At 20.4% G+C, this 25,502-nt stretch overlaps 5 protein-coding genes across 5 annotated transcripts in view; all 5 read right to left on the bottom strand. All coding sequences in view use genetic code 6, as the record gives it.

Moving 5' to 3' along the window:
• Positions 1-4,705: 4,705 nt before the first annotated feature.
• TTHERM_00424430 (hypothetical protein) lies at positions 4,706-7,747 on the bottom strand (the record flags this gene model as incomplete). Its single annotated transcript, XM_001013720.2, has 11 exons — positions 4,706-5,244; positions 5,363-5,368; positions 5,473-5,663; positions 5,714-5,935; positions 5,995-6,216; positions 6,307-6,528; positions 6,597-6,818; positions 6,909-7,144; positions 7,199-7,342; positions 7,402-7,533; positions 7,619-7,747. 11 exons carry the CDS (start codon positions 7,745-7,747, stop codon positions 4,706-4,708), a joined length of 2,265 nt encoding a protein of 754 aa, XP_001013720.2.
• Positions 7,748-11,113: 3,366 nt separating this feature from the next.
• Positions 11,114-11,281, bottom strand: TTHERM_00424420 (hypothetical protein; the record flags this gene model as incomplete). Its single annotated transcript, XM_001013719.1, has 1 exon — positions 11,114-11,281. The coding sequence occupies one exon, from the start codon at positions 11,279-11,281 to the stop codon at positions 11,114-11,116; it is 168 nt and encodes a 55-aa protein (XP_001013719.1).
• A 3,811-nt stretch (positions 11,282-15,092) lies between these two features.
• Positions 15,093-15,774, bottom strand: TTHERM_000424419 (transmembrane protein, putative; the record flags this gene model as incomplete). The annotated part of the gene is made up of 2 exons (XM_012797042.1): positions 15,093-15,260; positions 15,316-15,774. 2 exons carry the CDS (start codon positions 15,772-15,774, stop codon positions 15,093-15,095), a joined length of 627 nt encoding a protein of 208 aa, XP_012652496.1.
• A 272-nt stretch (positions 15,775-16,046) lies between these two features.
• On the bottom strand, positions 16,047-21,357 carry TTHERM_00424410 (hypothetical protein; the record flags this gene model as incomplete). The annotated part of the gene is made up of 21 exons (XM_001013718.2): positions 16,047-16,074; positions 16,268-16,327; positions 16,382-16,603; positions 16,665-16,886; positions 16,975-17,196; positions 17,260-17,481; positions 17,574-17,795; positions 17,851-18,072; positions 18,139-18,360; positions 18,449-18,670; positions 18,737-18,958; positions 19,045-19,266; positions 19,333-19,554; positions 19,644-19,771; positions 19,841-19,984; positions 20,047-20,178; positions 20,266-20,394; positions 20,529-20,639; positions 20,857-20,988; positions 21,041-21,184; positions 21,253-21,357. The coding sequence occupies 21 exons, from the start codon at positions 21,355-21,357 to the stop codon at positions 16,047-16,049; spliced, it is 3,555 nt and encodes a 1,184-aa protein (XP_001013718.2).
• Positions 21,358-25,477: 4,120 nt separating this feature from the next.
• The window catches only part of TTHERM_000423420 (transmembrane protein, putative), a gene marked incomplete at both ends in the record, with an annotated part of 647 nt that continues 622 nt past the window's right edge, over positions 25,478-25,502 (bottom strand). The window contains one exon of the mRNA XM_012797041.1: positions 25,478-25,502. This exon is cut by the window's right edge and continues 109 nt beyond it. Within this exon, the coding sequence (XP_012652495.1) occupies positions 25,478-25,502 (25 nt within the window).

Below are 25,502 nucleotides of genomic sequence, written 5' to 3'. Positions count from 1 at the left end.
CCTTTAAAATAAAAAAAGTTAATTAAGTTGAGTGTTGTAATTTAAATTTAATCCTTTGATGGCTTTTGAAAATAACTTGAATCTATTAATGTCGATATTATTGAAATATAAATTAAAATTTATTCTTTTTATACAATTTTAATTCATGTTACCATCTTTAAATTAGTAAGCCATATGAAGCATTAATTACGAAAGTTTTAATGATCGATTAATTTTTATTCAGTAAATAATTAATAGAGTTATATTAAAATTTTAATCTATGAATGGTGAAGAAATCAAAACAATAATTCCAAAAACAAATTTCTACACTAGTTTTGGTTTTTAAAATGTAAAATTTTTTATAATTTTTAGAGAAAACTTATTTTTTTTAAAAACAAGAAAGAATATGATGAAATGAACATATATTATTTGGAATGATGATTTAATCTTTTCTTCAAAACTTATAAATTGCTAGAAGAAAGAAATTATGACAGTTAAAAACAAAAAAACTTTTATGTATGATAAATCTTATTTATTCATTTGTGAATACAATTAATTTATAGATTATAAATTTAATTCCTAAAAAACTCTAGATTTGATAATTTATATTGAAATTTATGTAAACACAATATAGATTTTCCTTTTGAAATTTGATTTTCAATCAATCTATTATAATTACATCTATAAATACTACACTAATATCTGATAATTTATGTTTAAAATTAATGTAAACACTATAAAGATATTCAATTTGAAATTTGATTACCAATCTATTAGAACTTCATCAATAAATTTAAATTGCTTTGAATTTTTTATAATAAAATAATTTCCTTCTATTAATCTGATTTGGTTTATAGTCTCAAAGTTTCTTTATAATTTTATGGCTCAATTTTTTAGATAACTTTATAATCTATAAAATTATCAAATGATAGAATAATTTAAATAAATCATTTTTTAAGCTTAAAATTTTATATAAAGAATTTTTTCAATTAGATTATTATAATTTAGAAAAAGTTTTACATAAGTAATAAATTAATGCTTATTCTTTCTGTTGAAAATATTAATATTTTTTATTATTTATTTCTTTTATTAAAAATACTTTGAAAAAAAAAGAGATTAGTATTTCAAGCTGTATTTTGTTGTTCCAACTGATTTTCATTTTTCTTATGTTTTAATTCAAATTTAGCATTTCTGAATGAATTTCTCATTTTACAAACATGATTATACTTTTAAAATAAAAAAAAGTTACTTAAGTTGAGCGAAGATACTAGATTACATTAAATCCTTTGATGGTTTTTGAAAATAACTTGAATCTATTAATCTCAAAATTATTGAAATAAAAATTAATAAATATTCTTTTATACAATTTTAATTGATATTTCAATCTTTGAACTTGTAACCAGATAGATAAAGCTCTATGAATAATTTTAATGATCGGTTAATTTTTATTAAGTACAGGCAAATAGTTAATAGAGTTAGATGCAATTTTAAATCTATGAATGGTGAAGAAATCAAAACAATCTGATACCAAAAACTAACTTTTCCTATTGATTTTGCTTTTAAAAATTTAAATTTATATCTTTTAAAGCAGTGATATAATGATACGAGCTTAAATTATTTAGAAAGATGATTTAATCTTTTCTTCAAAATTTATAAATAGCTAGGATGAATCAATTATCACCATAAAAATCAAAAAAAATTTATGTTGGATTGATTTAATTTATTGATTTATCGATACAATTATCTTTTCAATTAAAAAATTTTATATCCATCAAAAAATTATATCTGATGATTTATGTTTAAATTAATTTAAACCTAATTAAAATATTCATTTTGAAATTTGATTAACAATCAACTATTAGAACGTCAAAAAATACTATTCTGTATTTGATTTAAATTAATGTAAACCCAATAAAGATATTCATTTTGAAATTTGATTAACAATCAATATATTATAACATCAATAAATATTATGCCGTATCTGATAATTTTTGCTTAAATTAATGTAAACACAATAAAGATATTCATTCATTTTGAAATTTGATTACCAATAATTATTCTAATCTGAAAAATAATAAAATTCTAAGTTGAGATAAGGAATTTTAAAGTTACAAATGATAATTAATTAGTATTACTCAACATACACAATATAACTAAAATATGAAATGAATAAAGCTAGAAATATTATCATTTAGATATCACATAAATAAAATAAATCGAAGAATAATGATTTTATTTACAAATGATTATTTCATTTTGAAATTTGATTAACAATCAATATATTATAACATCAATAAATATTATGCCGTATCTGATAATTTTTGCTTAAATTAATGTAAACACAATAAAGATATTCATTCATTTTGAAATTTGATTACCAATAATTATTCTAATCTGAAAAATAATAAAATTCTAAATTGAGATAAGGAATTTTAAAGTTACAAATGATAATTAATTAGTATTACTCAACAGACACAATATAACTAAAATATGAAATGAATAAAGCTAGAAATATTATTATTTAGATATCACATAAATAAAATAAATAGAAGAATTATGATTTTATTTACAAATGATTTATCATTCATTTGCTTAAATTAATCCTACTTGCTTAAAAACAATTGAAAGCTTTATTAAATTATATCTCAAAAGATTATATATTTAATATCCCCAAAATTAATTAATCTAAAATACTTACTTACTTGCTTTCTTACTTTTTTTAGAAAAAAACTAAAAAATCCTTTTTACCTTAAGTAATATTTAAATTCATTTATAAAAGACTCATTTTTGTAACAAAGAGATTAAAAGTATGGTAAATAAAATCTCCTCAAAAAAAAAAATAAAAGTGATTTTTTCATATTAATTTAACATAATTGTTATCAATAATATTATTTTTTTAAAAATTCTTTAGAAAATAGATATTAGCATAGCTATTATATGTTTTGATAAGCTTTCAAACCAAAAAATAAATAAATTATTTGAAAGTATATATTAATTATAATTTTTCTACTTGAAATTAATCATAATCAATACAATAAATGTTTAGTAAATATTACTAAAAACAAACATTCTTGACAGACAACTATAAAATTTCATTTTTTAATACTTTAATTATTATTTTTTTATTATAACCTCAAAGTATAAAGTGTGCATTTTAAATAATAGGGGACATTGTATTAATTAAATTCTTTAGACTGCGGTGTATAAAATATGAGAGTTTACCCAAATTATATTCATATTTAAATTATTTAATAAATATAATTTTTAGATAATAAGATAGATTTTATTTTTTTTCAATTAAATGTTTTATTTAATTCATGTCATGTTCATATTTATTTTGTAGGATATTTTTACCATTTTATTTTATTGTTTTTCAAAGAAACGGACAATATATTTTAAATATCACTAATCGAATTAAAAATATCGAGTTATTCTATAATTTGCTGTTAATTTTTTTTTTTTATCTATTCATCTTTTCTATTTTTAAAATGGTTATCCAATTATTAATAAAGACTTAAGCAGAATGCTATGATAAATATTATGCTAAGAGCTATAGTTGATGCAACAAAACCTACATTTTTGAAATAAGAAAATAAATATTAAATCTAAAAAAAATTGTATTTACATAATGATAAATATGTTGCTATCTATGGATTTATACTGAGCTATTATCTATTAGATATAAATTAAAAAAGCATAAAAAGTGATATCAATATGACTTCTGATAAAATGATGACTATTAATTACTATTTTATCTCTATTGGTTTCGAAATAAATAAATAAACTACAAACAGTAAGCTTGTTACTGAAATGATTATTCCATTAAACTAATATTCATTAAAGAATACAATTATTATTATACAAGCTATTTTTCTAGCTTCAAAAAAGCACCAAAATAATTAGCGAATTCTTTTATTTTAATGTATATTTAATTATGTAACATAGATGTATTCATTAAGATTTTAACTACCTACCAGAATAGAAACTAGGATAAAGGCGTAAAGAGATAAATAAATTAACCCAAAAATGACCATTACATAAATATTTTCCTTTTCAATGAAATTTTTTTATTCTATTGAATTGAAGATACAAAGGATAAAAAAATTAGAGATTATCATAAAATACCTAATAAACCCATTAAATATTAGATATTTATTTACTCTCTTAAATATTTCATATTGGTTTTTCAATAAATAAGTTTTCATCATTAAAAAAAGGATAAAAGCTAATCCTATCAATTGATAAAAACAATTTTGTAATATATTTTTGTAGAAATATTAAATTTATATGCCAATTTAATATTAATTAAAATCTATCTAAATATCATTAACATTTTAAAATTGATTATTAGTAATCAAATTCAAGAAATTACTTGCTAGAAAATTCTTTAAAAATCCTATATTTAACCAAAATGTGTTCATATTTTTATTTAAAGCTAAATTTCCTATCAGCTAAAATATCTAAATACAGTACCAGCCTAACAATCCATTTTAACGAGAAAAAATTAAAAATAAAAAGAGGGAGATTATGGTAGTTATAAAAACTCCTGAAGAGACTTTTTAAATAAGCTCTTATAGTGTAAAAAGAGAAGAGCAATCAAAGCTTGTTTAGTCACCTGTAAATTAAAATTATGTAATTAATTTTTTATTATAGTAAAGTTAAAACTTACAATTAGAATATTTTATCTTTAAATTATTTTTGTCTTAGCTTTAAATTTCAGATTAATTCAAGCACTTTTTATTATCTTTTGATAGAACTTAATCTTGTATGCAAGATAAACAGTTATTTGAATTCGGTCCAAAGCAGGTTAAGCAGCTGATATTGCATTTTTTACAAATATTTTATTATTAATCTAAGAATTCTCCTAATTTGCAGATAGAACAAGTACTGTCATCTTATAAAATAAGTGGTAATTCACAGCTAGTGCATTGATTATTATTAGGCCCATTACATGATTTACATTGTGAATTACACTATTAACATTAAAAAGTATTGTCAGAGTAAAAACCATTAGGACATTTACTTTAGCATTTTCCATCATGATAAAAACATTATTAGCAAAGTTATTTTTATGAATCATAAAATTATTAATTTTTACAAGTATCTACACATTTTCTTGCTTAAAAATCCCATAAACATTATATGCAGGTTTATGATAAGAAATCATATTTAAATTATTAACCACAATTAGAGTATTACAAACAATCCGATGGAGATGGGCTAGTACATTTAATGCATCCATCTTAGCATGTAATACATTAGTTGCTATTTTCATAAAATATAAAATTATTTTCACATATTTAATAAAATAAATTTTGATAAAATTAAGAGGGAAGAATGTAAAAAAGAAAATGACATTTTTAAAAATTCTTTAATAAAATACTTTAATCTTTTTAAAAAATAAAAAAAATTTTTAGAAATTGATATCCTCTTTTTAAATTAAGATATGAATTGACAATTACTTAAAAAGTGATTAATTAATAGTGCAGATACATTTTTTCTATTAAACATCAACAATAAAGCTATTAGGACATTAGGAAACACAAGTCTAATTTATAGTCTAATAAAATCCATCTTGGCAAAATTAGCAGATAGTTTAGGATGAGCATTTCTTACAATTTTAAGGACATGGCTAACATTTACCATCAACATCAATGAATGTTTCATTACAAAGGCACAAATTACTAATTATATCAATAAAAATTATTTTTTATGTTAATTTTTTTTATTTTACCTTGTTAAAGTTCTATTTATATCGCAAACGCATTTCGTTTTAGTAGAATCTACAATAAATGTTAATGGACAAGATTATGTACAAATACCATCCGCTGTTAAATAATACCCTATCTAACAAACTGTGCATATTTTTTGTGATGAGCAAGTATTACAATTTTATGGACATTATTTGCAAATATTATTAATTTCTATAAAACCACTATTACAAACGCATTTATTGCTTTTTAATTAATATTAAAAATATTATTTTAACATTTATGAAATTAATTATTTTATTACTTTGTTAAAGTTCTATTTATATCACAAACACATTAGGTTTGATTTGCATTTACTACAAATGTTAATGGGCATTTTGCTACACAAGTCATCTCAATTGTTAAGTAATAACTCTATTAGCAAACTGCGCATGATGTTTATGAAGTGCATTTTATGCAATTAGAAGAACAAGGTTAACATTCACCATTAATATCTACGTATGAAGAATTGCATGGACATAAATTACTTTATTTAATGAATTAAAAAAAAGAAAATTTTTTATTTTCAAATTAAAAAACTTTTTATCATTAAAATAATATATTGTAAAATAATTACTTTTATAATGTTCTATTTGAGTCACAAACACATTTTTTTGAAATAAAATCAGGTTTAAATGTCTAAGGACAAGGAAAAGCACAAGTTTATTATACTGTCAAATAATAATTTTTAGAACACTAAGAACAAGCTGTTTAGCTTATACATACATCACAGTTATATGGACATTATTTACAATCACCTTTTACATCAAAGTAACCTGTATTGCATGGGCATTGCAAACTAAAAATAGATAGATAAAAAATTCTATGATAAAATAAGGAAGCTATAATTATTTTTATAAAAATTACTTTAATAAAGTGCTATTTAAACGGCAAACACAATATGTTTTAGTTTAATTTGGGATAAAATTAGTTGGGCAAGTAGAAACACAGGTACCATCTGCTGCAAGTAAATACCCTGTTTGACAAATAGAGCAAGTTTTTTAGGAGGTACATGTGTTACAGTATTATGGGCAAGGTAGACAACTTCCATTAATATCTACATATGATGTGTTACAGGGGCAACTTTAGCTAAAAATATTTAAAAGGAATTAAATTTATTATTTTCATTAGATTAAAAATTAGAATCTAGAAAATCTTTTAGTCTTAAATAAATTTTACTTTTATAATGTACTATTAGACCTACAAACGCAATTATTATTAGAAATATCTAGAACAAATTAACTAGGGCATGTAGAAATACATTAAAATTGATTATTCAAGTAAAGAGGTTATGAGCAAATATTGCAGGCAGTTATTGAATCACATGTTAAACAACCAGGATTACAGACATTAAGGGTTTATTAAATATTTACTAAGTATTGATCACTCCCTTAAAAAACCTAATATGTGAAGGACTAATTTAAATAAATAAACTTTGTCGTATTTTTAGGTTTAAAGGAAATTCTTACATATGAAACAGCATATAAAATAATATGATAGTTAGGTAGTGTGTATGAGTTTTATGATGTATGCGTACTTTTAGAAATTTCAACTTTGTTTGATGAAGAGATATATGTTAAAACATATTAAGAAGTACCAATAAAAATGATGTTCTAGTATTTATTAAAATGAAATATTTAAATTATATTTATTTTATGATATTGATAAATACCTTATATTACAAAAAGGATTATGAATCAACAAAAGGTAGAGTTACTCCTGTTGATTATAACTCTGATAAAGTTTACACATCAAAATATTTAAAAGCATTTTATTTGAAATCATAAGCTACAATAAATGAGATCTAATTGAATTTTTGAAAATAGAAAATAAATAAAATATTTATGAAAAAGTTTAATGACAATTTTTACATTTGGAAAATTTATTACATCAGAAACAAGAAGTTAATCAATGTGATTATGATTATTTAGATTTACTGAATGAACGTTTTTAAATATTGAATTCGTGGTTTCTACTTTAGTAAGGTAATCTTATATCAGATATAAATTATATTCCATCTAAAAAATTATTAATTATTTTATAATATGTATTTGTTTAAATTATTCAAATTTTTTTGAATTAATGATTGCAATTAAATTAAATTTTTATCAATAAAAACATATTTAATGATTTCTTATATTAATTTAAAATTAATTTTTTTGGTAGAAATCTGAATTGAAATTTTAAATAGTTTTTATTAAAATTTTAATTTTTTAATTTAAATGAATTTATTTGAAATTACATTGACTAATACTATGTTTACAGTTTAAATAAATGAAATCTGTATTTGATATATATTTCCATTCATAAACAGTTGATTATCTGCAACTATATGAGTTTTTTCATTTCTTATACTCTTAAATTTTTAACTGTTGGTAGGAGAACTAATTAAATCTTAAAATGTCGAGCTAAATTAAAAAAAAGAATTTTAACAGATGAAAAAGTAAACTCCTGCCTTTTAAGTAATAAATAAAATATATTATATGTTTTGCTCATAACTTTATTTTTTTTTTGTTAAAAAAAATTATAAAGAGTTATTATTATACTATTTCTTAGATAATTCTATTATAATAACACTATGGAGCAGTTCTCTCATATTAAATAGTTTATAAATAATCTGTTTTGTCAGATAGCATTAGATTTAAATCAATAATATCTAAATATTAATTCTACTCAAAATAATTTAAATAAAGCATATCCTTTTTAAAGCAAAAAAAATTTATTTATGATTTTAATTTAAAAAGAATAATACATTTATGATAAAATATCTGGTAGTCTCTTTAATATCCCTTAATCGATTTAAAAAATAAGTAGCTGTAATCATTCCTTAGGTATCAAGTGTACTATATCTGTAAGTAGAATCACTTGAGGCCCTGTAAATTACAGAATTTCTTTCCTATTAAATTTAAAAAAGTTCATTCTAAGTACCAGCAGAAATAATTACATTCTTAAAAATTTATTTACTTTTATAAATAGGACACCATTATATATTTGAATTGGTAAATCATCTATAGCTCTTACAACTAATAGCTAAATAGTATAAGCAATCAATATAATAATTGCTTTCATTTTTTTGTTATTTTAAATTTTAAATATTGTTAAATTAATTATAAACTGAATATTAGTAATGAATTAAGCTTTTATTATTATTTTTGATCCACCTGATTATTTATTCCCTTTTTTTTTATTTTTTAAAATTCAGCATTTTTGAATGAATTTTTATTATTTTAACCTACTTAAGCTGAGTGACGTAAATTATATTAAATCCTTTGATAGTTTTTGAAAATAACTTGAATCTATTAATGTCGATATTATTGAAATATAAATTAAAATATATTCTTTTATATTTGATGTTACAATCTTTGAATTAGTAAGCCATATGAAGCACTATGAATAATTTTAATGATCGATTAATTTTTATTAAGTAAATAATTAATAGAGTTAGATAAAAATTTTAATCTATGAATGGTGAAGAAATCAAAACAACTATACCAAAAACAAAAATTCTAATCTAGTTTTGGCTTTTAAAATGTAAAAATTTTTATAATTTTTAGAGAAAACATATATTTTTAAAAAACAAACAAGAATATTATGATATGAACTTAAATTATTTGGAAAGATGATTTAATCTTTTCTTCAAAACTTATAAATTTCTAAAAGGAAGCAATTACACAGTTAAAAACAAAAAAACTTTTATGTATGATAAATCTAATTTGTTCATTTGTGGATACAATTAATTTATAGATTATTAATTTAATTCCTAAAAAACACTAGATTTGATAATTTATATTAAAATTAATGTAAACACAATAAAGATATTCATTTTGAAATTTGATTATCAATCAATCTATTAGAACTGTATCTATATAAAGATATTCAATTTGAAATTTCTTTACAAATCTATTAGAAATGCACTAATAAATTTTAACTTGCTTTGTATTTTTTATAATAAAATAATTTCCTTCTATCATCTGATTAAGTTTGACAGTCTCAAATTTTCTTTATAATTTTATTGCTCAATTTTTTAGATTATTTTTTTAGCTTTTAAATTATCATGATAGAATTATTTAAATAAATAATTTTTTAAACTTAAAATTTGATGTGAAATATTTTTTTTCAAATAGACTATTATATTTTTACAAAAAGTTTTACATTAATAATAAATTAATAATGCAAATACTTTCTATTAATTGAAATGAGTATTAAAAATGAGACTAAACATTCATTTGAAAGTATTTATTTTTCTTAATTATTTATTTCTTTTATTAAAAATGCTTTGAAAAAAGAGATTAACATTTAAATTATATATTGAATATACCATAACTAATTTAATACAAAATAAAAATTTTAATCATTTAAAATTAAATTTTCTATTTTTTTTAAGAAAACTTATTAAAATTTTTATTCTTCAAAAATGTTTTAATTTTGAGATTTATACTATATAATGTTTGTTTGTTTAAATGTTTTTAATATCAAATTTTTTTCATTAATAATTTTTTTAAGAAGTTTGAATAAATTAATTTATTTCAAATTATAATTTTCTACTTGAAATTAATCTTAATCAATGTAATCAAATTTTATTAAGCACATCTTACAGATCTTAAAGGAAATTCTAGAAATTTATAATTATTTATTGATATAAAAATTATTCGCAGGACTTAATCAATAAATTAAAAGTAACAAGATGTTTCTTTGAGTTATTTATCAACTAAAATTCAAAATTGCTGTTAAATAATTACAAACAATAGAATTTCATATAAATTTTTTTTCATTTAATATTTTTTCAAAAGTTAAAATCAAATAATTTTATACAAATTACTTTCAATTTAAGAACTTATTAAATGTTATTATTTAATACTAAATATAAATTAAGTAAGTTTAATCTTTTGTCAATATTAAAATTACCCTCTATTTATTCTACTTAAATAAAGAAAAATATTTTTTGCCTAATATTAGAAACCAAAACCAGAAAAAAATGTGCTGAAAATGATAAAAATGCAAAAAGCATAATGTAGTTAGTGTAGACTTTAAAATAAGTCTAAGAAGCTTTACTGAATTTGGCAATCAAAACTTGAATAGTCTTAACTTTTTTATTTCAAAAAAACTATTAATAAATTAAAGCTAATTTGATAATCAGCATTGGTTAATTTGTTATAACATAAGGCTTTAAATTAAAAAAGTTCAATTAATTGGTAAAAATAAATAAAATAAAATAATGAGAAATAGGTTACAATATCTGAAAAGTGTAATTAAATTTTTTAAATTACATTATGTATTCAAGTTTTTTAGATAAAATATCTTCATCTGATGCTTTATTTTTTGCTATAAATTTTTAATTTCTAGAAGATAACATAAAATCTTCAACACAAGATATACAATCATCCTCAGATTTTCCTTTTTATTACTAAGAGGAGGGTATTTTTAAATGTCTTAATCATTATATTATTTGAGCAGACAATTAACCACACAATTTCCTTATAATAATTATCCACTTTACTCATATTAATTTCGTAGTTTCCTTATGCTATTTAGAATAGCAATCTTTTTTGCATATCTTTTTATCAGTATCCCATAGATATTTGACAAAATTTTTAAATTAATTATTTTACTAATATATTTCCTCATATTCTTTTGGCTTCAAGTACATTTTGGAATCAGATATTATCAAATAATCTTACTAGTAAGTTCTACAATTCTTACCATTAATAAAATATCATTATTTGTTATAAACTTTTTTGGTTTGGGTCAAAAACTTAAAAAAGAATTGCATTTTTTATATTTTATATAGATGATGTATTTTGATTAATTTAGGTCATTTAAAATCAAATATAAAGAAAATAATTAAGATTTAAAACAAAAAATATTCATAATTAATATAATAATAATTTGAAATATCACAAATCATGATATCATTAATGGTAGGTGCTATTTCAAATTCAGTAACAGCTATATAATCAATAAATTATTATGTTTTATTATTTTCTAAATATAAATTTTTGTTTTTTAGATAAATTATATTTTTATTACATATTTGGTTTCAAATAAATGTATTATTTATTTTATTCACTTTCATCTTTTTTTAGCAGGATATTTTTACCATTTTATTTTATTGTTTTTTAAAGAGATGGACAATACATTTTAAATATCACTAATAGAATTAAAAATTTCGAGTTATTCTATTATTTACTGCTAATTTTATTTTTTTATCTATTCTTCTTTTTTATTTTTAAAATAACTATTCAATTATTAATAAAGACTTAAGCAGAATAATATATTGAATATTATGCTAAGAGTTATAGTTAATGCAACAAAACCTAAATTTTTGAAAAAGAATTAAAATATAAATCTAAAAAAATTGTATTTACATAATGCTAAATATGTGGCTATCTATGGATTTATACTGAGCTATTCTCTATTAGATATAAATTAAAATATTATAAAAGTGATATTAGTATGATCTCTGATAATATGATGACTATTAATTACGATTTTATCTCTATTGGTTTTGAAATTAATAAATAAACTACAAATATTAAGCTTATTACTGAAATAATTATTCCATTAAATTAATATTCATTAAAGAATACAATTATTATTATACAAGCTATTTTCCTAGCTTCAAAAAAGCACCAAAAGAATTAGTGAATTCTTTTATCCTAAAGTATATTTAATTATGTAACAATTATTAATTAGCTTATGTTTTTACTGCCTATTATAATAAAAACTACTAGAAAGGTGTAAAGAGATAAATAGATTAAGTCAAAAATACCTATTACATAAATATTTTCCTTTTCTAAATTATTTTTTTATTAAATTGAATTGAAGATACAAAGGATTAAAAAATTAGAGATAATCATTAAATATCTAATAAGTCCATTAAATATTAAATATTTGTTTACTCTCTTAAGTATTTCAAAATGGTTTTACAAAGAATAAGCTTTTATAGTTAATAAAAGGATAAAAGCTAATCCTATCAATTAATAATAGCAATTTTGTACAATATTTTTGTAGAAATCTTAAATTTATATGCCTATTTTCACAAATCTATAGGCAAGTATTTAAATTATTAAAGAAAAACTTTTAATAACTATCAATCAATAAATTTAAAGCATTTTGATAATTAATTAATTACATTATCTAAAAATAGTTCAATATATAAATTTAAACTAAAAAATATAAAATAGTTGTTAAATTACTCAAAGAGAAATGGTATTTTTATCATACATACAAAAAAATTAAGTAGAGTACATACAGATAAATATATTCAAATAATATATACAATATCTTATTACCTATTTAATCTATCTTCCCAACTATTAATCAAGTTTTGGATAGTTTATTAAGATAGATAAATCCACTCTTTTTAAATTAATCTTTGGATTTCTTAAATATTGTTTGGTAAAATTTTAGATATATATTTTTTAATTAAATTCCAAACATTTCAATAGGATTATGATTGGTGAATTAGCAGGCCAATCATAAACCCTATTGATTTTTTTTTAATTGAACAAATCTATATTCTCTTTTGCCATATATTTGGGATTCTTTTAGGAGTATAAATTAGGTTTTTTTTAAAGTTATTTAGAGCAAATGGAAAAAGATTTTACTTTAAGATATATCTATACAGGTGACCATCTAAGTTTTCACTAAATAAATAAATTTCACTTTTACCATTTAAAGATATAACTGCCTATGAATGAATTTTTTAATAATGATTTGGTTTATAATCTATCTTTTTCTCTCATTCTAGTGTTATATGTTTTTGTTGGAAAAGAATGCTTTAAAAATGTACTTTTGTTATCAAACATTAAAAGATTAAGAATAGAATGAGCGATATTAAGTTATCCATTTCTTTTAAATATTATTCATAAATAAAATATTAAATTACTTTTAATCAACATTGCATTACATCTAAAAGAAAAAAGATTGAAAAACTAGTTGATTTAAATTTTAATATTAAAATTTACAAAAAATACATGGATAAAGGGGGTCTTGAATATTTAAAAATTAATAATAAAAAGAAATTGTTTAAGAAAATAACTTTCATTACAAATATTAATAAATATATAATTTGTTTGGCCAATCAATTACTATTTTTTAATTATATTACTTTTTTTAAATTTATTATAAATTATATTCATATTTTAATTATTATTTAAATATTATTTTTTGTTTATAAGATAAGATAAATTATATTTTTGTTAAATTTTTAGTTTCAATTAAATATATTATTTTATTAACTTTCATCTTTTTTTAGTAGGATATTTTGACCATTTTATTTTATTATTTTCTAAAGATTAGGACAAAACACTTTGAATATCAGTAAAAGAATTAAAAATTTAGAATTATTGCATAATTGGTGGCTAATTTAATTTTTTTATCTATTAATTTTTTTTATTTTTAAAATGATTATCCAATTATTAATAAAGACTTAAAACAAATGCTATAATAAACATTATGCTAAGAATTATCGTTGATGCAACAAAACCTAAATTTTTAAGATGAGAATATTAATATTAAATCTAAAAAAATTGTATTTACATAAGGCTAAATATGTGGCTATTTAAGGATTTATATTAAGTTATTTTTTATTAGAGATAAATTCAAACATCATAAAAAGCGCTATCAATATGATCTCTGATAAAATGATAACTACTAATTACAATTTTATCTCTATCGGTTTTAAAATTAATAAATAAACTACGAATAGTAGGCTTATTACTGAAATAATTATTCCATTAAACTAATACTCTTTAAATAATACAATTATTATTATACAAGCTATTTTTCTAGCCTCAAAAAAGCACCAAAATAATTAGTGAACTCTTTTATATTAAATTATATTTAATTATGTAACATAGATTGATTAGCTAAGATTTTAATTGCCTATCAGAATAGAAATTACGATAAAGGTATAAAGAGATAAATATATTAAGCCAAAAGCACCTATTACATAAATATTTCCATTTTCTAGATAATTTTCTTATTCTATTGAATTAAAGATACAAAAGAATATAAAATTAGAGATGATCATAAAATATCTAATAAGCCCATTAAATATCATATATTCGCTTAGTCTCTTAAATATTCCAGATTGGTTTTTCAAAAAATAAGTTTTCAACATTAAAAAAAGGATTAAAGCTAATCCTATCAAATGATAAAAACAATTTTGTATTATATTTTTGTAGAAATCTTAAATTTATATGCCAATTTAAAATAAGTTAAAATCTATTTAAATATCACTAACATTTTAAAATGGATTTTTAGTAACCAAATTCAAGAAATTATATGCAAGTAAATTCTTTAAAAATCCTATATTTAACCAAAATATATTCATATTTTTATTTAAAGTTAAATTTCCTATCAGCTAAAATATCTAAATACAGTACCAGCCTAATAGTCCATTTGAACTAGAAAAAATTAAAAATAAAAAGAGGGAGATAATGGTAGCTATAAACACTCCTGAAGAAACTTTTTAAATAAGTTCTTATAGAGCAAAAAGAGAAGAGCAATCAAAGCTTGTTTGGTCACCTATAAATTAAAATTAAGTAAATAATTTTTTATGATAATAAAATTTAAAACTTACAATTAGAATATTTTATCTTTAATTCATTTTCAACTTAACTTTAAATTTAAGATTAAGTTAAGCATTCATTATTGTCTTTTGATAGAATTTTATGTTATACGCAAGATAAACAGTTGTTTGAATTCGGTCCAAAACAGGATAAGCATCTAATATTACACATTTTACAAATATTTTATTGTTAATCTAAGAATTATCCTAATAAGCATACAGAACAAGTGTTGTCATCCTATAAATAAAGTGGAAAGTTACATCTAGTACATTAATTACTATTAGGCCCTTTACATGATTTACATTATGAGTTACACTATTAACATTAAAAAGTATTGTCAGAGTAAAAACCAATAGGACATGAGCTTTAGCATATTCCATCATAATAATAGCATTATTAGCAAAGTAATTTTTATGGATCATAAAGTTATTTATTTGTGCAAGTATCTACACATTTTCTTGCTTAAACATCCCATAAACATTTCACGCATGTTTATGATGAGAAATCATATTTAAATTATTAACCACAATTAGAGTATTACTAACAATCAGATGGGCTAGTACATTTAATGCATCCATCTTAGCATGTAATACATTAGTTGCTATTTTCATAAAATATAAAATTATTTTCATATTTTAATTATATAATATTAGATAAGATTAAGAGGGAGGGATGAAAGAACATGGAGTTTTTTAAAATTCTTTAATTAAATACCAAGATTTAAAATTAAAAAAAATTTTACTCAAATAGATTTTTAGAAAATTAAATCCCTATTTTAAATTAAGATATGAATTGAATTACTTATATAGCGATTAATAAATTGCACAGATACATTTATTTTATTTAACATCAACAATAAAACTATTAGGACATTAGGAAACACAAGTCTAATTTACAGTCTAATAAAATCCATCTTGGCAAACTTAGCAAGTAGTTTAAGATGAGCATTTTTTACAATTTTACGGACATGGTTAACATATACCTCCAACTTCAATGAATGTTGCATTACAGAGGCACAAGTTACTAGTTATATCAATTAAATATTTTTATTTTTTATATAATTTTCTATTATTTTACTTTGTTAAAGTTCTATTTATATCACAAACGCATTTAGTTTTAGTAGAATCTCCAACAAATGTTAATGGACAAGTTTAGATACAAAAATCATCCACTGTTAAATAATATCCTGCCTAACAAACCGTACAAGTTTTTTGTGATGAGCAAATATTACAATTTTGTGGACATTATTTACAAATATTATTAATTTCTATAAAACCACTACTACAAGGGCATTTATTGCTTTTTAATTAATATTAAAAATATTATTTTAACATTTATGAATTTAATTATTTTTTAATACTTTGTTAATGTTCTATTTATGTCACATATACATTAGGTTTGATTTGCATTTACTACAAATGTTAATGGGCATGTTGCTACACAAGTCATATCAGTTGTTAAGTAAAAATTCTATTAGCAAACTGTGCATTATGTTTATGAAGTGCATTATATGCAATTAGAAGAACAAGGTTAACAGACACCATTAATATCTACGTATGAAGAATTGCATGGACATAAATTACTTTATTTAAAGAATAAAAAAAACAAAATTCTTTATTTTAAAATTAAATACTTTTTTATCATAAAAATAATATTTGTAAAATAGTTACTTTTTTTGTGTTCTATTTGCACCACAAACACATTTTTTTGAAGTAGAATCTGTTATAAATGTCTAAGGACAAGAAGAAACACAAGTTTATTATACTGTTAAATAATAATTTTAAGAACACTGAGAACAAGCTGCTTAGCTTGTACATACATCACAATTTGATGGACATGATTAACAATCACCATTTAAATCTATGTAACCTGTATTGCATGGGCATTGAGAGCTAAACATTGATAAAATATGTTTATGATCAAATAGGGAACTTAATAATTTTGCTAAAAATTACTTTAATAAAGTGCTATTTAAACGGCAAACACAATTTGTTTTAGTTAAATCTTGGATAAAATTAAGTGGACAAGTAGAAACACATGTACCATCTATAGTAAGTAAGTACCCTGTTTGACAAACAGAACAAATTGTTTAAGAGGTACATGTGTTGCAGTACTATGGGCAATGTAGGCAATTTCCATTGGAATCAAAATATTATGTGTTGCATGGGCAACTTTAGCTAAAAGTATTTAAAAAGAATTAAATTCATTTTCAATAAGAAAAGATAAAAATCAGAATTTAGAAAATATATTTATTTTAAAGTAATTATACTTTAATAGTATTCTATTTGAGTCGCAAACACAAATTTTTGAAGTAGAATCAGGTATAAATGTCTAAGGACAAACAGAAACACAAGTTCCTTATACTGTCAAATAATAATTTTAAGAGCACTGAGAACAAGCTGATTAGCTTCTACATACATCACAACTTTATGGACATTATTAACAATTACTATTTACATCTATATAACCTGTATTGCATGGGCACTGAGAGCTTAGTATTGATAAAAAAATTTTAATGATCAAATAAGGAAGTTATAGTTATTTACTTTTATAGTGTTCTATTTGAGCCACAAACACAAATTTTTGAAGTAGAATCAGGTATAAATGTCTAAGGACAAGCAGAAACACAAGTTCCTTATACTGTCAAATAATAATTTTAAGAGCACTGAGAACAAACTGATTAGCTTGTACATACATCACAATTTGATGGACATGATTAACAATCGCCATTTACATCTATATAACCAGCATTGCAAGGGCATTGCAAGCTAAATATTGATGAAAAAAATTTAATGATCAAATAAGGAACTTTTAATTATTTTTATAAAAATTACTTTAATAAAGTGCTATTTAAACGGCAAACGCAATTTGTTTTAGTTAAATCTTGGATAAAAGTAAGTGGGCAAGTAGAAACACAAGTACCATCTATAGCAAGTAAAAACCCTGTTTGACAAAGAGAGCAAATTGTTTAAGAGGAACATGTGTTGCAGTACTAAGGGCAAGGTAGGCAATTTCCATTGGAATCAAAATATTATGTGTTGCATGGGCAACTTTAGCTAAAAGTATTTAAAAAGAATTAAATTCATTTTCAGAAAAAATATAAATCAGAAATGAGAACATCTTTTAATCTAAAAGTAATTTTACTTTTGTAGTGTTCTATTTGGGCCACAAACACAAATTTTTGAAGTAGAATCAGGTATAAATGTCTAAGGACAAGCAGAAACACAAGTTCCTTATACTGTCAAATAATAATTTTAAGAGCACTGAGAACAAACTGATTAGCTTGTACATACATCACAATTTGATGGACATGATTAACACTCGCCATTTACATCTATGTAACCAGCATTGCAAGGGCATTGCAAGCTAAATATTGATGAAAAAAATTTAATGATCAAATAAGGAACTTTTAATTATTTTTATAAAAATTACTTTAATAAAGTGCTATTTAAACGGCAAACGCAATTTGTTTTAGTTAAATCTTGGATAAAAGTAAGTGGGCAAGTAGAAACACAAGTACCATCTATAGCAAGTAAAAACCCTGATTGACAAAGAGAGCAAATTGTTTAAGAGGAACATGTGTTGCAGTACTAAGGGCAAGGTAGGCAATTTCCATTGGAATCAAAATATTATGTGTTGCATGGGCAACTTTAGCTAAAAGTATTTAAAAAGAATTAAATTCATTTTCAATAGCAAAAGATAAATAAGAATTTATAAAATATTTTCTAAAAGAATTTTACTTTTATAGTGTTCTATTTGGACCACAGACACAAATTTTTGAAGTAGAATCAGATATAAATGTCTAAGGACAAGCAGCAACACAAGTTCCTTATACTGTCAAATAATAATTTTAAGAGCACTGAGAACAAACTGCTTAGCTTGTACATACATCACAATTTAATGGGCATTATTAGCAACCATCATTTACATCTATGTAGCCTGTATTGCATGGGCATTGAAAGCTAAACATTGATAAAAAATTTTAATGATCAATTAGGGAAAGCTATAATTATATTTTAAAAAATTACTTTAATAAAGTACTATTTAAGCGGCAAATGCAATTTGTTTTAGTTAAATCTTAGATAAAATTAAGTGGGCAAGTAGAAACACAAGTACCATTTACAGTAAGTAAATACCCTGTTTGACAAAGAGAGCAAGTTATTTAAGAGGAACATGTGTTGCAGTACAACGGGCATGGTAGGCAATCTCCACTAATATCAATATATTATGTATTGCATGGGCAACTTTAGCTAAAAATATTTTTTTAATTTAAATTTATTTTCAATGAATAAATAGAAATCAGAATTTAGAAAATTTTTTAATCTTTAAGAAATTTTACTTTTATAATATACTGTTAGGTCTACAAATGCAGTTAGTCTTTGAACTATCTAGAACAAATTAAGGTGGGCATGTAATATTAAGGAACTATTTAATATTTAGTAAGTATTGAGTAGATCCTTGGTAAACCTAATATGTGAATGACTAAATTAAGTAAATAAACTTAGTAATATTTTTAGTTTTAAAGGAAATTCATACATATGAAAAAGCATAGTAAATGATATGGTAGTAACGTAGTGTGTATGAATTTTAAGACGTATTTGGACTTTTAGTTATGATAACTTTGTTTAATGAAGAGATATATGTTAAAGTGTATTAAGAAGTGCCAATTAAAATGATGTTCTAGTTTTTTTTAAATGAAATAAATTGATTATATTTATTTATTTTATAAAGTTGTTAAATACCTCATGTTACAAAAAGGTTTAGTAATCAACAAAAGGCAAAATCTCTCCTGTTGATTATAATTCTGTTAAATTTTACACATTAAAATATCTAAAAGCTTTTATTTAGTAATCATATGCTGTAATTATTGAGATCTATTTAAAATTTTAATAATAGAAAAAAATAAAATTTTTAGGAGTAATTAATTAATGCTAATTATTTACATTTTGAAAATTTATTACATCAGAAATTAGAAGTTAATCAATGTGATTAGGATTATTTAGTTTTACTGATTTAATATCTTAAAATATTAAATTAGTAGTTTGTACTTAAGTAAGGTAATCTTCTATCAAATATAAGTTATATTACATCTAAAAAATTATTGATTATTTTATAAAAGATTAATTTGCTTAAATTATTAAAATTTATATGAATTAATTAATGATTAAAATTACAATTAATAAAATTTTAATTTTTTAGTTTAAATGAATTTATTTGAAATTACATTGACTAATACTATGTTTATAGAATTAACAAATGAAATCAGTATTTGATATGTGTTTCCATTCATAAACAGTTAATTATCTAAAACTATATGAGTGATTTCATTTCTAATCTAATTGTATGTTTAAAAGCTTTTAGTACTAAATAAGCCTTAAAAACTTTAACTTTAAATTATAAATTAATTTGATATATCAAAACACAAGTAAAAGTAAACTCCTGCCTTTTAAAAAATTTATAAAATATAATTTATGTATTGCTCATAAAATTATTTTTTAATATAAGAAATTTATAAAAAGATATTATTATACTATTCTTTAGATTTAAATTACAGGTTAGTCACATGGTTTAGCAGCTGTCGGATATGAAATAGTTTATAAATACCCTTGTTAACCAGCTATCATTTTATTTAAATCAATAGTATGATATTCTACACCCCAATAATAATGCAAGTAAAGTAAATTCTTTTTAAAGTGTTAAAAATTCATTTATGATTGAAATTTAAAAAAATAATACATCTATGATAAAGTATCTCGTATTCTGCTGGATATCCTGTATTCCATTTAACGAATAAGTGCCTGTAATAATTCCTTAAGTATCAAGGGTACTATATCTGTAATTAAAATCGTCTGAGGCTTGATAAATTACAGAATTTGTTTCCTGATAGATTTAAAAAAATTTATTCTAAGGGCCAGCAGAAATAATTATATTCTTAAAATTATATTTACTTATATAAAGAGGACATCAAATAATATTTCAATTGGTAAAACATCAATAGCTCTTACAATGAACAACTAAATAGTATAAGCAATCAATAGAATATTTGGTTTCATTGTTTTTGTTAATTAAATTTTAGATATTGTGTAAAAAATTAATTATAATCTGAATATAATGATAATTAGATTATTTAAGCTTTTGTTATCTTTTGTTGATTCACCGATTTTTTCTTTTTTTATGTCTTAAGCTGGTTGATAAATTGAATTCTCTCCATAAAACTTTAATGATCAATATTAAATTATTTTATAACTAATTAGAAATCCAATTTTTTTTACATATTAATCTAAAGGGTTAGAGGAGAACAATTTTACATTTTTGAATGAATTTCTCTTTTTGTAACTAACTTATGCTTTTAAAATAAACAAGAAGAATATTATAAGTTGAGCAATAGACTCAAGATTACATTAAATCGTTGATAGTTTTTGAAAACCCCTTGAATCTATTAATGTCAATAAAATTGAAATATAAATTGATAAATATTCTTTTATTAATTTTTAATTTGTCTTACAATATTTTAATTTGTAAGCTAAATGAAACACTATTAATAATTTGAAGGATTGGCTAATTTTCATTAAGTAATACCTAATAATTAGAGAAATGTACAAATTTTAATCTATGAACAGTTATGAACAGTGAAGAAATCAAAACAGGCAAATACTAAAAAGAAATTTTTACTCTAGTTTGGCTCATAAGAAAATAAATATGATTTTTAAGATTTAAATTTATATTTTTGAAAATGATGTTAGGAATTAAAATTTTTTACAAAGTTGATTTGATCTTTTCTTTAAAATTTATAAATAGATAGAAAGAAAGAAACAATTTTCACCATAAAAATCATTAAAAAATTGTATGCTCTATTGATTTAATTATTAACTTGTGAATACAATTATCATGTAAGTTTAAAAATTGAATATCCAAAAAAATAAATAATTGATCTGATAATTTAAGGCTTACATTAGATTTAATATAATAAAGATATTAATTTTGAAATTTGATAAATAAACACTACTAAAAACTCTCTATATTTTTTAACTTGCTTTGAATTTTATTTAATAAAATATTCTCTTTCTATTCACCTACTTTTTCTTAAATTAATCATCTTTCTTTAGAATTAATATAAAAATTAGCTGAATTACATCTCTCTCTACATTACGAATTTTATGTCTTCCTCAAGATTAATGTAAAAAGTTTTCGTTTTTTATATAAATAAACTAAAAAGATACCTTCCTTATCTTTTTTAGTAAAACATTTATTTAATACTATTTTTTCGGTAACTAAGAGATTAAAGTAAGGTAAACAAAATATTTTCAAAATAGGATATTGAATAGTCAATTCATATTAAGTAAAGATATTTGTTATTATATAAAGCAATTAAAATAGATATAAAATTCTTTAGAAAACAGATATTGTCATCAGTTAAAGCGCTTTGATATCTTCAAACCAAAAAAATAAATAAAATATTATATGAAAGTATTTATTAATTAATTATGATTTTCTACTTAAAATTTATCATAACCATACTTTAAAATTTTATTAAGTATGTCTAAAAATCTTACAAACAACTGTAAATTTCTTTTTTTATTATTATGATATCTACATTTCAATACCAAGAAATATGATAAACAATTCTTAGAAATAAACTTTTGATTTGTTTTTACCAAAATCCATTCAAAATTTTCTATTATTTAGTTATTTATTGTTAGATAGAAAAAATTATTTACAAGACTTAATCAATATAATAAAAATATTTAGCAAGTAACAACTTGCTTCTTTGATTTATCAATCAACCAAAATTCAAAATAGATGTTTATATAATATTTTTATCATTTTAATATTGATTTTTTTTTCATTAATAATTTGATTTAAAAGTTACAATCAAATAATCTATTACAAATTACTCCCAATTTAGAATGAAATAGATTCATCAGATTTACATATATAAAATTTATTTATCAGAATCTTTGTTAAAAACTAATTAAAGAATTTTTCTATAAAAGAAAATTTTAAGAAGAATAGCTTACTACTAAATATATGGAAATTACAATCTTTTCATATTTAAATATTATTATATGAAATGATAATCCATTTCACATTATTTTTTCTTTTTTATTTTAAAATAACTATTTTAAAAGAATAATATTTATATTAAATGATTTTTTTAAAGATTTTGAAAATTAGTGCAAAACATATTTAAAAATAGCTTAAATTCTATTTAAATCAATATTATTTTTATTCTAAATCGTTTAAAAAACCTTTGACTATATATTTATGCCTAATTATTCTATGTTTTGGAATTGTTAATAGTTTTAAATATAAAAAATAGACTTTTTTATATGCTCATATTAGTCAGAGATAATTGGATAATTTTTGCTTAATTTAAAAATAAATGTAAACATGAAATATTTTTTTGTTATAGTTAATAAAATTTTATTAATTTTATATTTTGAAGTATACAATTATAAGCTGATATGCTTTCTTTAAATAATTTTTACATATCATTAAATTAATTAGAATTGATTAATTTGTTACGATAGCACTTAAATTAAAAAAGTCATTTGAGTTGGTAAAAATAAATAAAATAAAGAAAAATAAATTACTATATTAGAAAAAAGTAAATAAATTTTAAATTAAATTCTAAATATTCAAGTTTTTTTGATAAAGTATCTTCCTTCTTCTTATGCTTCATTTTTTGTTATTTATTTTTAATTCGTAGAAGATAAAATAAAATCTTAAACGCAAGATTTACTCAATCAATCATACTCAAATTTTCCTTTATATTACTTACATTTTTAATAGCATTACTCACAGAATAAAATGAGTCTTAATTAATTAATATGAATAATAGAAATCAAAATTTAAAAGATCATTATTCCTAGAAAAGAAAACTTATTCGATTATTAACAAAAATCCCAAAATATATTTATTAGATAAATATAATTTAATTATTTAAGAAGTATTACAATGAAATTTAAATTTCTAATTTAAAATCTTAGTTGGAGTATTAATTTTTTTCACAATATATTTTCTATTTTCATCTATTTGAATATCATCAAATTCAAATGATGTAAATGAAAAAAATTAAATTAAATTACGAAATATAATTTTAATCATAAACTTATGTCTTTTAAAATTTCAAAAATATTCTTCAATCATAACTTATTCAATAAAATTACTCTGTATATTACTAAAAATAATTATTTAATTTATGATTAAATATGATCTATCTATCATTCATTTATGAATTTTAGATTTAATAAAAATTTTAACAAAAAAAAATTAATAATCAAATTAAATTACTCAGAATATAATTATAAATTTATTATTTTAATCTTGAAATAAATTAAATTTTTTAAAAAACTCTCTTATATTAAAATTTATTTAAATTATAAAAAACTAAATACAAATTATATAAAAATATATAAAATACTATTATATAAATTTATTTAATATTATATTAATTTCTATTAGAAAGAAAAATAGTTATAGATGTAACCTATCTCTATTTATCTCTCTATTACAAAAAAAAAATCTGAAATTAGCAAAAAATTACTTTTTTTTAATTTATTATAAATTATTATATTCATATTTTAATTATTATTATAATATTATTTTTTATAGATATTTTTATTAAATTTTTAGTTTCAATTAAATGTATTATTTTATTAACTTTCATCTTTTTTTAGTAGGATATTTTGACCATTTTATTTTATTATTTTCTAAAGATTAGGACAAAACACTTTGAATATCAGTAAATTAATTAAAAATTTAGAATTATTGCATAATTGGTGACTAATTTAATTTGTTTATCTATTAATTTTTTTTATTTTTAAAATGATTATCCAATTATTAATAAAGACTTAAAACGAATGCTATAATAAACATTATACTAAGAATTATCGTTGATGCAACAAAACCTAAATTTTTAAGATGAGAATATTAATATTAAATCTAAAAAAATTGTATTTACATAAGGCTAAGTATGTCGCTATCTAAGGATTTATATTAAGTTATTTTTTATTAGAGATAAATTCAAACATCATAAAAAGCACTATCAATATGATCTCTGATAAAATGATAACTACTAATTACAATTTTATCTCTATTGGTTTTAAAATTAATAAATAAACTACAAATAATAAGCTTATAACTGAAATAATTATTCCATTAAACTAATACTCATTAAAGATTATAATTATTATTA

This window comes from Tetrahymena thermophila (genome assembly GCF_000189635.1).
Source record: "Tetrahymena thermophila SB210 genomic scaffold scf_8254671, whole genome shotgun sequence".
NCBI lineage: Eukaryota > Ciliophora > Oligohymenophorea > Hymenostomatida > Tetrahymenidae > Tetrahymena > Tetrahymena thermophila.
The sequence above is the reverse complement of the archived record's forward strand: the minus strand, read 5'-3'. Positions and strand labels throughout refer to the sequence as shown.